Raw genomic sequence first — 13,830 nt, 5'->3', positions numbered from 1 at the left:
GTCTCAACAGCCAAATGACTGGCTGAAATTGGAATCTGTCTTTCTTTTCACTCTCGCCATCTTCCCCGCTCCTTTGTAAAGCTGTGAAAGGTGGAATGTGTTGTGATGGGAGATGTGGACTTGTCCAAACAGAGCCTGTCGTGTGTCGAACTACAGTAACGTGTCGGCAAACAGCGAAAACAAAGAGCAGCTCACCTAAACACCTCTTTGCTTAGGCTCTCTCTCTCTTTCTCTGTCACACATTCATTTTTCTATGTCTGACACCTGAAGACGTGCATCAGCATCTGTAACTTTTTCGACAGCGTTTGAAGCCACACACAAAAATATAACAAACACACACAAAAACACACATTCTAAGAATATTTAATTTTATTTTATAATTTTTTTTACTTGACAACTTATCGTGAAAGTTTTGGCTGTCATTACTTTCAGTTATGATGATATTTGAACCGTCCAGCTAAACCAATGGAGGTAGTGGGACAAAACTAAGGGGTTACAAAATGTGTAGAAAATAGGTAAATGCTGGTTCACAAAATGATGTTTCTTTAACAAGCCTTTCTTTAACCTTTATAGGCCTAAACAATTTACAAAAAAAGGGAACATCACTTTTCAGGTCCTAAGAAGGCATTGCAATGAAGGGATTCTTTTTTTCTAAATAAATTTGGCAGATGTTTATTCAACCGATCGTCTGAGTGCACATGTTCTTCATCCCCACATCTCAGCAATCAAGTTAGTGACTAAAATGTTATAATACCTCAAAGGACTGAGGGAATTATGAACTATTACAGTAACACCAACAACACCACGCTCCCCACAACACATCCAGACCCACCCTACCTGCTCCTGCTGCTGCCTGGCCAGCTCCATCTGTTGTCTCTGCTTCTCCAGCTGTGAGGCGGCCATCTTTTTCTGCTCATCGTGGGCCGAGAGGAGCTGCTCCCTCAGACTGATCAGCTGACCAATCATAGTGGAAAGTTGGTGCTCCTTCTCCTCCAGCGACTCTGGTGTACCTGGACAGGTTTAAGAAAGGGGTTATAATTTAGTGTCGAAAAAAGGAAAGGTCTGTTCACATTGGATGTTTGTTTAAAAGAAAAGATACATGATACAGTAAATAGTTAGTGGTAGAAGATGATGGTCTATAGCCAGAGATAGATGTGTAATTTCCTGTGATGCTCATTGGCTAGAGAATGGTTGTAACCATAGAAATAGAATGAGAGTAGAACGTATCAACATAGCAGGACAGTCAGAGCGGTGGCCATTTTAATGCTTACCGTTACCATTGCAAAGAACTATGACTTATAGCAGGCTAACTTCTGCTTAATGTTCCGTATACATCAACTTGCAGCAAGTCACAGACTCACTGAGCAAAAAACGAGTGGTTGAGTAGTACGAAGCATGGAGAGGCTTCTTTTTGTGCAATGTCTATTGTCTTGCTGCTAAAAAGGAATTGAGGATTGCTGGATTTAATTGCTTCAACAAGAGACAGACAAAAGGATAACGCCGGCTTAGTGTGCACGGTAGGCCCAAACGGAGTTCTCAAGCTAGTGAGTGTGACACACTTTACGGTCCTGATGTGTGTTGTCACCATAACAACCTGCCGTAATTTCCACTGGGGACAGGGGGGGCGTGACCCCCCGACCTCTAGCTCCCCCAGTAGAGTGCGCCCCATGTAGGCTGAGCCCTTGGCAGCGGCCCAGGTTCGAATCCGACCCGCAGGTTCAAAGGGCTTGAAACAGGTTTAATATCCTGCTATGCACCTGTAACCCAGCAGTGGTAGTATGTTCCCTGTGTACAGCAGTAGTAGTAGTAGTATGTTCCCTGTGTACAGCAGTAGCAGTAGTATGTTCCCTGTGTACAGCAGTAGTAGTAGTAGTATGTTCCCTGTGTACAGCAGTAGCAGTAGTATGTTCCCTGTGTACAGCAGTAGTAACCCCGTCAAGAAAAAGCGTCAACAGAAACGTAGTTTTGGCCAATCGGAGGTGGTTGTGCCAGACTCCCGCCTTTTGCTGAATCTCTATCTAATCTGTCAGAAGAGAGCAGCAGTGTGGTGGAAAGTTTAACCTTGGTAGTCCCCAGAGAAGAAGTTGGTAATTTCATGGCGCAGATTAGAACCCAAATTGAAATGTAAGGTCAGGTTTAGTTCCATCATAGTGTTAATAGTGTAAAACGTTCTTGTTCAGTAGCTAGCTCAGAGATTATCGGCTAATGAATTTACTGATTTAACAGGGGGGGTTAACACTTTTGCAAGGCACTGTATGCGTGTCACATTCTCATTATGGGCTGAGCCCCCCTAAAGGTCTGATCCTGGAATCGCCCCTTCTTCGAGCTATCCTCTCAATTAAAGGCCATAAAAAAATCTTTGTGTGTTCAACATGCTACTTCCTGAAGAGAGCTATGACTGAAACAAGTTTTCTTTTTTGGCTTTAAGTATCCAAACCAAAGCAACTTCAACAAATTCCTCCAACAACCTAAAAACAAACAAATCAAATGTGTTTGGCCAACAAGAACTAGATAGAAAAAACCCATCCACAAATTCCCATAACTCATCTGGCTTACATCTTCCTACTTATTATCTTCCGTCTTGTCTCTACATGCTATCAGTTTTTATCACTTAGTGTCTGCACATAAGAACAATAAAATCACTTTGAGTAAACCGTTGAAAATAAGTAGCTGTCACAGGCCTTTGTCAGGTTTATGATGTAGACATTCTTGGGAGGTTTTAGTCAATATACTTTTTCATCAGGATCTCACATAATTTCACTATCACTGTAACTGCAAAGTATTCATACTGTAACTGCATACTGTGCAGTTATTTTCTATGTCAAATTTGAAACTCCCTCCATACTACCTATGTCTTAACTCATTTTAAAAACCTTCCCCCCTATTTTCTACCAATTTTTATGTGCTCAATTCCTTCCGCACTAAAGTTCTTGTAACTGCTAACTCTACTGTTAGCTTTGGGAGGGTGTCATCTGCAAAGAGCTTCACTGGGATGAACTAACACCTGGAGGTTCACACTATCTCCCAAGAGAGTTGCTAATACAGCGACACGAAGATGACCCCTCACCGGCTTCCCACCAATGAACCCGTGAGTCAAGCCTGGGGTCTCTGCAAGTTGGGAGGACTAGCGCATCTCTTCCTTTACGTACAGACATTTGTAACTACTGCTTACTAATTGAAATAAGAAAGAAAAGTTCATCTGTCAGAGATGTCAGGGAATTTATCATTTATAGCTAAGTGACAGATTTGGCACAAAAAAAGCTTTGCACTTTGAGAGAGCTCTCAAAGAATCTGATTAGCAACAAGGGTTATACTAGAAGATTAATTAAAAACATCTATGAATACTACATCTTAGTTAAATTAACAATACCAAAAAATGCATAAAAGGTGGATGATGGGAGGGAGGGATAATAGAGGGAGCTGCAGCAGAACACAATGTGGCGTGAGCGTATCAGCAGGGTAACAGCGGTTATATAGTAGCCACACTGTGTACCTGCATTATTCTGATTGGATGTGACTAGTCAACTGCTAGCCACGCAGCTGGTGAATAAGCCAATGATTGTGTAGCATGAACAACTGATGACAATCAGCACAGCGTTTAAAAGCTTACTAAGTCTTTAAAAGCCTTTCTGCTTGTGACTGGAAAATAAAACCACGTCAAATTATTTTTGTCTGTGTTGCATTTCAACCATATAACTAGCCAATCAGGGCCTAGACACAAAGCCATGTTGTTTTTGCAGTACCAGCAGGTGGAGGGGTACATTTCAGCCACAAATGTCTGCACACTCTCAAAACTCATTTTACGTTGAATTCATGTTGAGTAAAGGAAGGTTAAAACATTTCTCTAACAACATCCCTTAAGCACTCTGGGGAATTTAGTCCAACTACACTATAGGAAGCACAACACTGCCTGACCCTAGAGCTATTGTTGTTATATGTGTTTGCGTGATTATTCTTGTTTAGTGAATGCATATCACTCATGACCAACATGACGACAAGTTCTTCCTTTTCTGTGACAGTATGTGTTTTCTTTATTGTATGAATGGGTTCAAACACACATGCCGGTTCATCTTGTTTGTGTGTGTGTGTGTGTGTGTGTGTGTGTGTGTGTGTGTGTGTGTGTGTGTGTGTGTGTGTGTGCGTGTGTGTGTGCGTGTGTGTGTGTGTGTGTGTGTGTGTGTGTGTGTGTGTGTGTGTGTGTGTGTGTGTGTGTGCGTGTGTGTGCGTGTGTGTGTGTGCGTGTGTGTGTGTGTGTGTGTGTGTGTGTGTGTAAGGTCTTGCCCTGGGGCCACGTAGAGAGACTGCAGGGGTGGCCCCAACACTACCTGCATACTAACAGAGTCTCTATTGTAGTGTTGTCAGGCCCCTATTGTACCCCAGACTGCCCCCCCCCCCCCACACACACACACATAAATTACCCCTCAGCACCCTGTATCAAAGGCAACATTCTCCTCTTCTTGTCTCTCTTTTAAAATGCTTTCATTCTTTCTTCATTTGGTTTTCCCCTAACGACCTCCCCATCAGTAACTTTACTTCCAAGTCCAGATTCACTCTCCTCTCCTCTCCTCTCCTCTCCATCTCCCTCTTCCTTTTTGTCCCCTTTTTTTTTATTTTGTTTTTGTTTTATTTTGTTTTTTTTCTTTGTCTTGTTTTTTTTTGGTCCAATAAAGGGACTTTGAAAACCTCTCCTCTCCTCTCCTCTCCTCTCCTCTCCTCTCCTCTCCTCTCCTCTCTGCTTTCTCTTCTTGTCTTGTCTCCTCTCTTTTGGTTACTCCTTTAGTCCTCTTCTTTTCTCTCCTCTCCTCTCATGATTCCTCCTATCCTCTCATCACTTGCTTCTTGTTTCTTCTCTTTGTTTTCCTCTCGTCACCTCTCTTCTTTCCTTTCCTTTGGTTTCTTTATACTATTTGCCTCTCTAGTTTTCTCTCTGTTTTTCTCTCTTCTCCTCTTCCTGTTCTCATCACCTCCCCCATACGACCCATCTCCTCTGCTCTCTTTACCTGCTCATCTGTCTTTTTCCCCCCCCCCCCCCCCTCTTCTCACCAGCTCTCTCAATCACCTCTCTGCCATCTCCCTCCTTCTCCTCCCTTCATCACCTCCTCTCTCGTCCTCTCTGCTCTTATTGTCACTCTAATCCTCCCTTCTTCACCCCTCCCTAAGTTTCTTTGACCAATTTAGTCTTGCAACACTGATGGAAACTTTATAATGCTGTCATGTCTTAACACACACACCAACACATGCACGCACGCACGCACGCACACACGCACGCACGCATGCACACGCACGCACGTGCACACACACACACACACACACACACACACACACACAAACAAACACACAAATACACACACATTTATTCCTATTCCCCTACATTCCTTGCAGTGAAATAAATCCTATATTGTGTAATCGCAACAACTGCATGTTACAGCTCCATGATTCATCCTTGTGGATTACGGGTTGTGCATTCCAAGCGCGACGTCTTGCGTTCCTTCAACGCTTCTGGCACCAATAATCATCTCAGACCTTTTCCGTATTCCATCCATCAGGATTATTCCCGACACCTGCTGAAGGCACTAGCCAAAACACAAAGCCATAAAGTGTTTTCACACTCTGTTCAGATGATCTGTCTCTGAACCAAAACTGAAGCATGATGCCAAAGCTGTTACTACCGCATGAGGTGTTTGTTAGTTGTTACTGGCTAAACAATGTTTGGAGTCATGGCACTCAAATCCAGCTTTTTGTTATATTGTAACACATTTTAGTAGTATCACAAAGTAATAAAAGAGCATTGCTACAGTAGAGTATGTACTAAGAAAATGCAAATAAATGTCAATGTCAGTATTCCAGATTTGTCCTAACCCTCCCACCAACCCATGCATGTATAAAATTGGACGTTGTGTAGTTTTTATAAACTCTACATTTGTATTTTGTTGCATTCATTTTAATTGATTGCATTTTACTTCTTTTTTTATTTCTCTTTAGTTTTACCTGTGCTTCTGCAAATGAAAATCATGTATCTCCAAAATGCCTGCTTTTCATGATTTTGAGAAAAAAGTTTGTCACAATACATGACTATTTGACTTAAGATGTAGTAGAATTTGACAGTTTGACAGTTTATTAAAAAGATAGTTTATAAAGACTGTACCGTTCACTATACAGGCAGGCGCCAGCTTGGGAAAACGATCAGTCGAATGACGAACGCTGTGCAACCAGTAACCAGTAACATAGCTCAAGCACAGCGTTCGTCGTTCGACTGGTCGTGACTGTTTTCCCAAGATGGCGCCTGCCTGTATAGTGAACGGTACTGTCTTTATAAACTATCTTTTTAATAAACTATCTGTACACTTACAACGTTCTCAATGCTTCGGTTTACATGTAGGGACCCTCATTATGCTACCATGGAAGTGTGGTGCTATTTTGAGCCTTCTTAGTGGTATAGAAATAGCGATTTCTTTTTTACTTCACCTGTGCCCCGACGACTAACTTTATAAGCTAATTAGCGGTTTGCGCTAAAACTGGTCACATTCCATTAGCATGAAAACATATCCCAGAGAACGGCTGACTCGGTACACATGTGTTATTAACCCCTAGGTTCATTTTGCGCCGGATTTCTACTTTAAGTTGATCTGAAAAATTAAAACTGGCCCAATTTGGAGATCCATGTTTTTTCTTCGGACAGCAACGATATTGTTTATTACATTATGTGACTAAACCTTCACCTCAGTGTCACCACACAACAAACACTCTGACACTTGACTTCCCATCAGCCCACAGGCCCCAAGACAAACACGGTCACTACATTTTGAACACGACAAAACAAGTGAGTGTCGTGATCTACCCGGGGCAGCTGGGTACAAAGATATCACATCTAATCTGCACACATTCAGGTTTACTGCAGCTTACTTCTCCATAAAGTCAGTAGCATATGTACGAAAATAAAAAGTTGCAATGGGTAAGATGACTCTTGAATGTCAGTGTGACTATTGCTGCCAGATGTGCCAGCTTCTGCATCTGACAGTATAATCAGACACTTTATATCCATCTGTTGCTTTTTGACTTTGTATGTAAAAAAAAAAAAAAAAAATGAAAATGAAAAAAAAGAAATAAAAAGTAAAAGCAAGACATTCAATAATGCCCAAATGTGTTAAAAAGTTGCATGCTTGTCTGCGGTGGAAAACTTTCATCAAGGGGCGTGACAGTAATAGCTGCTGGAAAATGAATCAAAACATCTGCACACTTATCTCTATTGTAAACACATAATATGTTATCTAAGTTTTTGGTAACAAAGTTTGAAGTGGAGATAAGTGTGTGGAAGTTTTCATCATTTGTATTTGCTGATTTGGAAGGTTTTGCTAATATTAGCTAATGGAAATGGTTTTTAAAATACAATTTAATACAGCTCTTCCTGTTTTATTTCAGTTAGTTTATCTTTTTTTTTTGTATCAGTAGATGCATCACTGCCATATTGCTGCAACCTACCCTCATATGTCTCCACCCGAAAGGATTAAATGAATTCATGAACATGTAAATGCATATAAGATAAGAAGCAGCCATGAACTTTCATGATTTCCTAGAGTTGCTGGTACTCTTTTAATTATGTATTCTCTTGACAATATTTGCAAAACGCTAGCTGATGTACTAGTTTTCTTTTCCAGCTCACCACACAGTGGGTTGCAGTAAAGAGTGAAGTCATTCTGGGCACATTCCCAGTTGTGTGCAGTGAGGCACATTGTAGTTTAAATACTTACAAACCTTCCCTGCATAAGTCAAGATTTAAAAAAAAATCAACAACTTATATATGCTATACATTACAAGCATGTTGAATTGCATTCGTGAGCGCTACTGAACGTTCCGAGTTAAAAGAAAGAAGAGGTCATCAGTTTTCTTTACCCTGAAAATAACTGCGACTGAACAAATACGAGACACAGATCAACAGTTGTGTTTGAGTATTTAGGTCAGCTAGACAGGGATTCAGAAATAAAAGACTCAGACGCTTGAATTCAATCAGCATTTCTTTGGTCAGAACGCAGCTGGAGGAACAGAGACATCTGTGTGTGTGTGTGTGTGTGTGTGTGTGTGTGTGTGTGTGTGTGTGTGTGTGATCCTTTATGTGCATGCATTTACTGGTTTAGTGCTATATTTACGCATTTTATTAGTGTCTTCAACTAACACACAAGAAATTGATATACTGCACATTCCAACTTTATGTACTGTATAGGACAAGCATGCTGCTGTCTTGGTTCTGGTTGCCTCCACTGGACCTCTGAGATCATACCAGAGTTTTCTTACACACAAGTTAAAGAATAAGTAATGTCATTCGAACTTTTAACTATCAGCAACATTGAATGTCATGCATTGGATAAAAGATGCATGACGCTATGATTTACCATAATAAAATTGTATCTTGCATCTTACTAGCCATTCAAATATGATCCTTAAATGTTAGCTATTAATATTGTCAGTTAAAAGTTCTCTGTTTAGTGGGTCCCTGTTTTGTATGTCTTGTGAACGGGAACGGGAACGATGTACGATGTACGTTCAAGCACACAGACTATATACGGTCCTGCTAATGGTGTCACACTGTTCCACTGGTGGACATACAAAGTGCAGGACTGTGACACTGTGTTTAGGTTTAGGCAACAAAAGCATTTTGGTAAAGATTAGGAAAAGATCATGGGTTTAGCTAAATGTTAATAACATTTTTTTGATTGACTGCAGATACTTGTTCTGTACTAGATTAGATTAAAGAATTTTCTGTATTAAACCAGACCATGATCTTTCCCTAATCTTAACCAAGTGTCAATGTTCTATACTACAATTACTAATTATCTGTGAAAAATGTAGTCAGCAAACCTAATCACAAAGTATCACAATATTAAAGTATCGTTTGGATTACCTCAATACCAAGTACGAGCATGACCTGCACTGACGGTCATGTTGTTCCCCTTTCCTGCTTTAAATACAAAAAATAATAGCGATGTTTTTTTTCACGCTAGAGGCCAATGAATTGGCAACTGTTAGCTATAGTTTCACTCACAGAGTGCCGTTGTGTGAGACTTGTGAAGTGTTTTAATGTGTGCGCATGGTAGTATATCATTCTTTATTTGTAAAATGTATTTTACATTTGTAAATCTTGCTAATAATCCCCATTTTTACTAAATGTAGCAGTAATCTGATTATGTCTTTTTTTCTGCAACTTTAATGGAATACAGTTACCTGTTTTGTATCCTAATCTCCCGAATAATAGTATAATAGTATTATATTTTTACATGAATTAACATTTTCTCATTATGTCAGTAGAAAATGTAATCCAGCAGGCATTTTGTTTCCCTCAACACATATTTGCTGTTGCAAATTAAACTTAACTCCTAGGATACAGGGTTGCCTCCACACATGCTTCACCCGTAAAACTGGTGTGTTAAGATACTAAGACATACTGCTTGTAAAGTTAGACATACAGACCACAGGTGGAGTTCTGGTCTGCCACTCCCTGTGCAGCGTACTGCCTGAGGGGCTAACCTGAGGGCAGCAAGGGCCCTTAATAACATTTTTCCTCTTTTAAAGCAGCGTTTGTCTTTGGTTGCCTTTGGTTGCTTTTTCCAAGTTCTACTATGGTGATGATCTGAGTGAACCCTGATTTGAAAAAGGAGAACGTTTTCAGAGAGGGAACAAATAACAGGATGTCTGTTAGTGGGGGAAATGAACGATTCAAAATGTGAGCTATGAAAAGTGAGATAATGCTCCACAAATGAACCACAAAACAAACAAAAAAGTCAAATACTGGATGACCATGAACAGATTATTCAATTTGGTTCTCATTTTCAGTTCACAGTATAACCCAAAAAGAGGGCTTTTTTATCTTAAAGTCCATGTCTTCATTTAAAATACATAGAAATATAACAGAAAAAGAAAGTAAAGTTTGGTGGGAAGAGTGAGCTAGCACTTGATCTTCTCAGTAAAGAGAAGACAGTCAAGTGGAAATTATATGAGTGACTTTCAAGCAAAAAGAAGTCTTATGAAGTGGATTTTCAACTTAATAGTTTAATAGCCTCTTACAAAACTTTTTTTCTGCATCTATCTGGCATCCTAATGCAGGCTGTCTCTAGATGAGTGATCAGGTAACAGACAGCAAGTAATGTGAAAGGTGTTTAAGTATGATTATATACATGTAGTTTCTATGTATAAATTGTGTGTGTGTGTGTGTGTGTGTGTGTGTGTGTGTGTGTGTGTGTGTGCTTGCAGATGGATGGTGTAAATATGAAGAGAGAGAGAGAATGAGAGAGAGAAGGAGAGAAAGAGAGAGAGAGAGAGAGAGAGAGAGAGAGAGAGAGAGAGAGAGAGAGAGAGGGAGAGAGAGTCAGATCTCTACCCTGTTGTGAAAGTCAATGTCGGTGCTGTTCTGCTGTAGAAGGCTCTCTGTCATCCCTTTTTTCCACTCTCCACAGAGGAAATGCTTGCCATTTCAACAGGCGTCGATCCCAAACGGTTTCTCTCACTGAGAGGAGCTCGACCGCGGAGCCGTTAGCGACTACTCTTACGGCACACAAACACAATTGGCTGTAGCTCAGTGCACGGAAATTCCTCTATGTAAATGTATCAGTTCTCCAAAGTTACCCGTTTTATACCAGCATCTATTCTTTCTCCTTTATTCAATTGGTGGGTGCAAATCATTGAAGACAATGCTGTAACACTTCAGAATTTAAGCAATTCTCGTTCTCTGTACTTGGCTGACTTATAAATCTGGTTGCAAAAACATGGACGTGACATTTCAGTCCAAGCAGTAAGGTTAGAGGGATATCAAACAGACATTTCTATCACTTACTAGCTAGTGAGCATCACGGGACATTTTGATCCAATTCTTATTCAAAATATATAATCAGAAATGAAGAGCATAAGACAGGAAATATGATCATTTGTGGTCAAATCGTTAAAAATGCCTCCTTTGCTTTCCCTCCCGCTGCAGCAGCTGAATGTTTTTTAGCATAGGACACCCCCACAATGCTGCTATTTTCACTTTTGAATACCAGAGCAGGTCAAGAATACCTTTGCCTTGGTGCGATTTATAGCTTCATGAATGTGCAGCCTCTCCTTTCATACGCACCCTTTAATCAAAGTTACAATTATAACGTGTACTGTCTAAACTGGCCTTTACTGCTCGACAGGTAGGCCTGCTGACCACTTACTCTTTTGCTCTCATATGCAGAAACACGCTTAAAGTATACACATGGAGGAGAGAATTACAGCATGTTTGACAGTTTCTTACCCTTCAATTTCTTTTTTTGCAAAATGGTGTCCTTTTCTTGTGCACATACCATTTGCTTGTTTTATAAGAACATTCCTCAGATCACGCAGGATCAGCAGGTTTCAGAAATGTATAACTTATTGTAATGAAGAAAAAGAAAAAGGATTTTTTTTCTTTCTTGCTCTTTCTTTTTCTTACACACCTCCTCTTCCCTCTAACAGCTCACGTAGAGCATGTATTGTTGCGCCACCCAAAGAGAGTTTGTCTGCATCCGGTAAACCTTGGCATCTCACTGTTTGCGGGTGTGAAAGTGAATAAAGATTCAGTTGTGGTTGTACGTGTGGATGCAGGCCTCAGTGTGGACGCTCTTACCTCTGACTTCCCCCAGCAGTTCGTTGGCGTTCAGGCGGTCAACGTGCTCCTTCCAATCTTTGGAGAGAAGCCTCTCCATACAAGTCGGTTCTACAAAAAGACAGAAAATAATCACCTTCACTTTTGATGTTTGTTAAACAGCTTACCACACACAGACTCAATAAGAATTTCATAGCGAAAGATGACCAAAAAACCAAAAAAGGCACAAAAGTTCTGGGTTGTAAAAACAATGCATGTACCACCTGATTAGATCAAACCGTTTGGTAAGTTCACTAAAGAAGCCTGAGGAAATGTAGGGTTGCCCACAAACATAAACTGTGATGTTTGTTTCCTTTTAATATGTTTATGTTTTTGTATGCACCATCCACCAAGGCAAAATCCTTGTAAGGGTTACTTAAAAACCTTTTCTGATTCTGATTCGGACATACCAGGAAAAGAAAAGAAGCAAAAAGAAGAGACAGAGGGAAAAGTACCCATCTCTATGAATTGTTAAAAAAAAAAAAAAAAGAAAGGAGGAGGACAAGGAATCATTTCAAAAAATAAAAAATAAAAAACATGCAGCAGCCATCCAGCTGAGCAGTTGAGAATGTCTGCATTGTTCTGGTCTTATTTGTGGCTGTCCTCTCTCTCACAGTGTGTCTCATAGCCTCAGGATAATCGACATCAGAGACACGTGGTCCCATAAGATTAATAAGGTCTCACTTGTTCAATTGGTGTCCTGCTGTCAACTTTACTTGTGAACTTTTTAATTCTTCATCAGGCGGATAGCAGAGAGAGAGAGAGAGAGAGACAAACCAAGAGAAAGATATCTGCACATGTGCAAGCATGAGTGTTTGGGTGTGACTTTCCCATGAAAGAAAGACAGAAATGTACAAAGTGAAGGATGGATGCTGTCAGGTATCAGTGGGGGAATGTAACTAAGTATATTTACTCAAGTACAGTGTTGTTACTTAACTGAATTCTTTCAGTTTCATGTTACTTTTATGGAAATATTGTAGTTTTAGCTCCACTACATTTATTTGACAGCTACAGTTTAGCTACCAGTTACTTTGCAAATTAAGATATTACATAAAAAATATATATATATCAGTTTATAATATATGATGCATTATGATGTCATTGCTGTCAGGCTGAAACCTTGTGTCTCCATATTTTGTCATTTTAATTTTTTTTTCATAAATCAATGCTATTGGTCACCCTCTGTCTGTGGATTTTACAGATATTTAAACAGCAACGAGACGATTTTGTCTGACTTCGTCTCAAGTAAATAGCTCGATAAAATGTTGTCAAATTAGCTTTCATTTTTCATTTCCTGAAAAACGCTTTTGGACATATAACATTTTCACCCGACAGCGACCATATTATCATTAAAATACCCATCTGTTTAAAAAATTCTGCTTAGATTTCCACAGTATGTCAGTAATAACAGTCACATAAAATGATAACAATGACAAAATTCCGCTGGGTCGTGAGTAATAATAATGTTTCCAACAAACAATACCTGTGTGAGTGTGTCTGCATGTGAAACTGCTTCCTTGTACATACTGTACATGTCCACACACTCCTTAAACAGCCCAGGGTTTGTGTGTATAATCTGGTTTTCGTGCCAGCGGATGCGCCACAGATGGTGTCACGGTCACGCAGGGCCTCATGCCGAAGCCTCAGTCACCAAGGAAGTCAAAAAGAACCCCCCCCCCCACACACACACACACACACACAAAAAGGACACATTCTTGGGCACTGTGTGGAAAACATGCGCCTAAGGGCTTGCCTGATTTAGAATGGTTAAGTCAGACAATAGCTTATTTGTGGTGCCTTTATCCTGACAAAAGGCGCTATAGGCATTCATAAGGGCACATGGCCTATTGTGAATGGCTTAATGTTTATGCGTATGGGCCCATTGTGTGGTCAAGAGATGCCGTCCGCAGGCCGAGCATAACTTCCTTGTTGAGTCCATTAAAGCCTTGCATGTTTACAGTCGGATTATGATTGTTGTAAATAAGCTAATGCAGCCGTCCAGATCACATGGGATCAATGTAAACGGGGGGGGGGGGGGGTCAGGCAGCTACAAGACAAAGAAACAACTTAAAAACTACAATAATAATGGTGATTTCCCATATTTGGGGAAAAAAACAGTGGGTATTTCCAGACAGATGGTCCACATAGCAGCAAAATAAGGTAATTACAATGTCCCCACCCTCAGGACAATGGAATCC

At 40.3% G+C, this 13,830-nt stretch overlaps 1 protein-coding gene across 8 annotated transcripts in view; it reads right to left on the bottom strand.

Annotated features, from left to right (window-relative positions):
* Positions 1–13,830, bottom strand: part of LOC116046821 (transcription factor SOX-6-like) — a 114,140-nt gene that overhangs the window by 43,102 nt on the left and 57,208 nt on the right. For all 8 annotated transcript variants that reach the window (XM_031295255.2, XM_031295256.2, XM_031295250.2 and 5 more), the window contains 2 exons: positions 11,615–11,704; positions 838–1,010 (listed from right to left, as the gene is read on the bottom strand). In XM_031295255.2, coding sequence (XP_031151115.1) covers positions 838–1,010; positions 11,615–11,704 — 263 coding nt within the window. The remainder of the gene's footprint in view (positions 1–837; positions 1,011–11,614; positions 11,705–13,830) is intronic.

Source organism: Sander lucioperca, chromosome 7 (genome assembly GCF_008315115.2).
Source record: "Sander lucioperca isolate FBNREF2018 chromosome 7, SLUC_FBN_1.2, whole genome shotgun sequence".
Lineage (NCBI taxonomy): Eukaryota > Metazoa > Chordata > Actinopteri > Perciformes > Percidae > Sander > Sander lucioperca.
The sequence above is the reverse complement of the archived record's forward strand: the minus strand, read 5'-3'. Positions and strand labels throughout refer to the sequence as shown.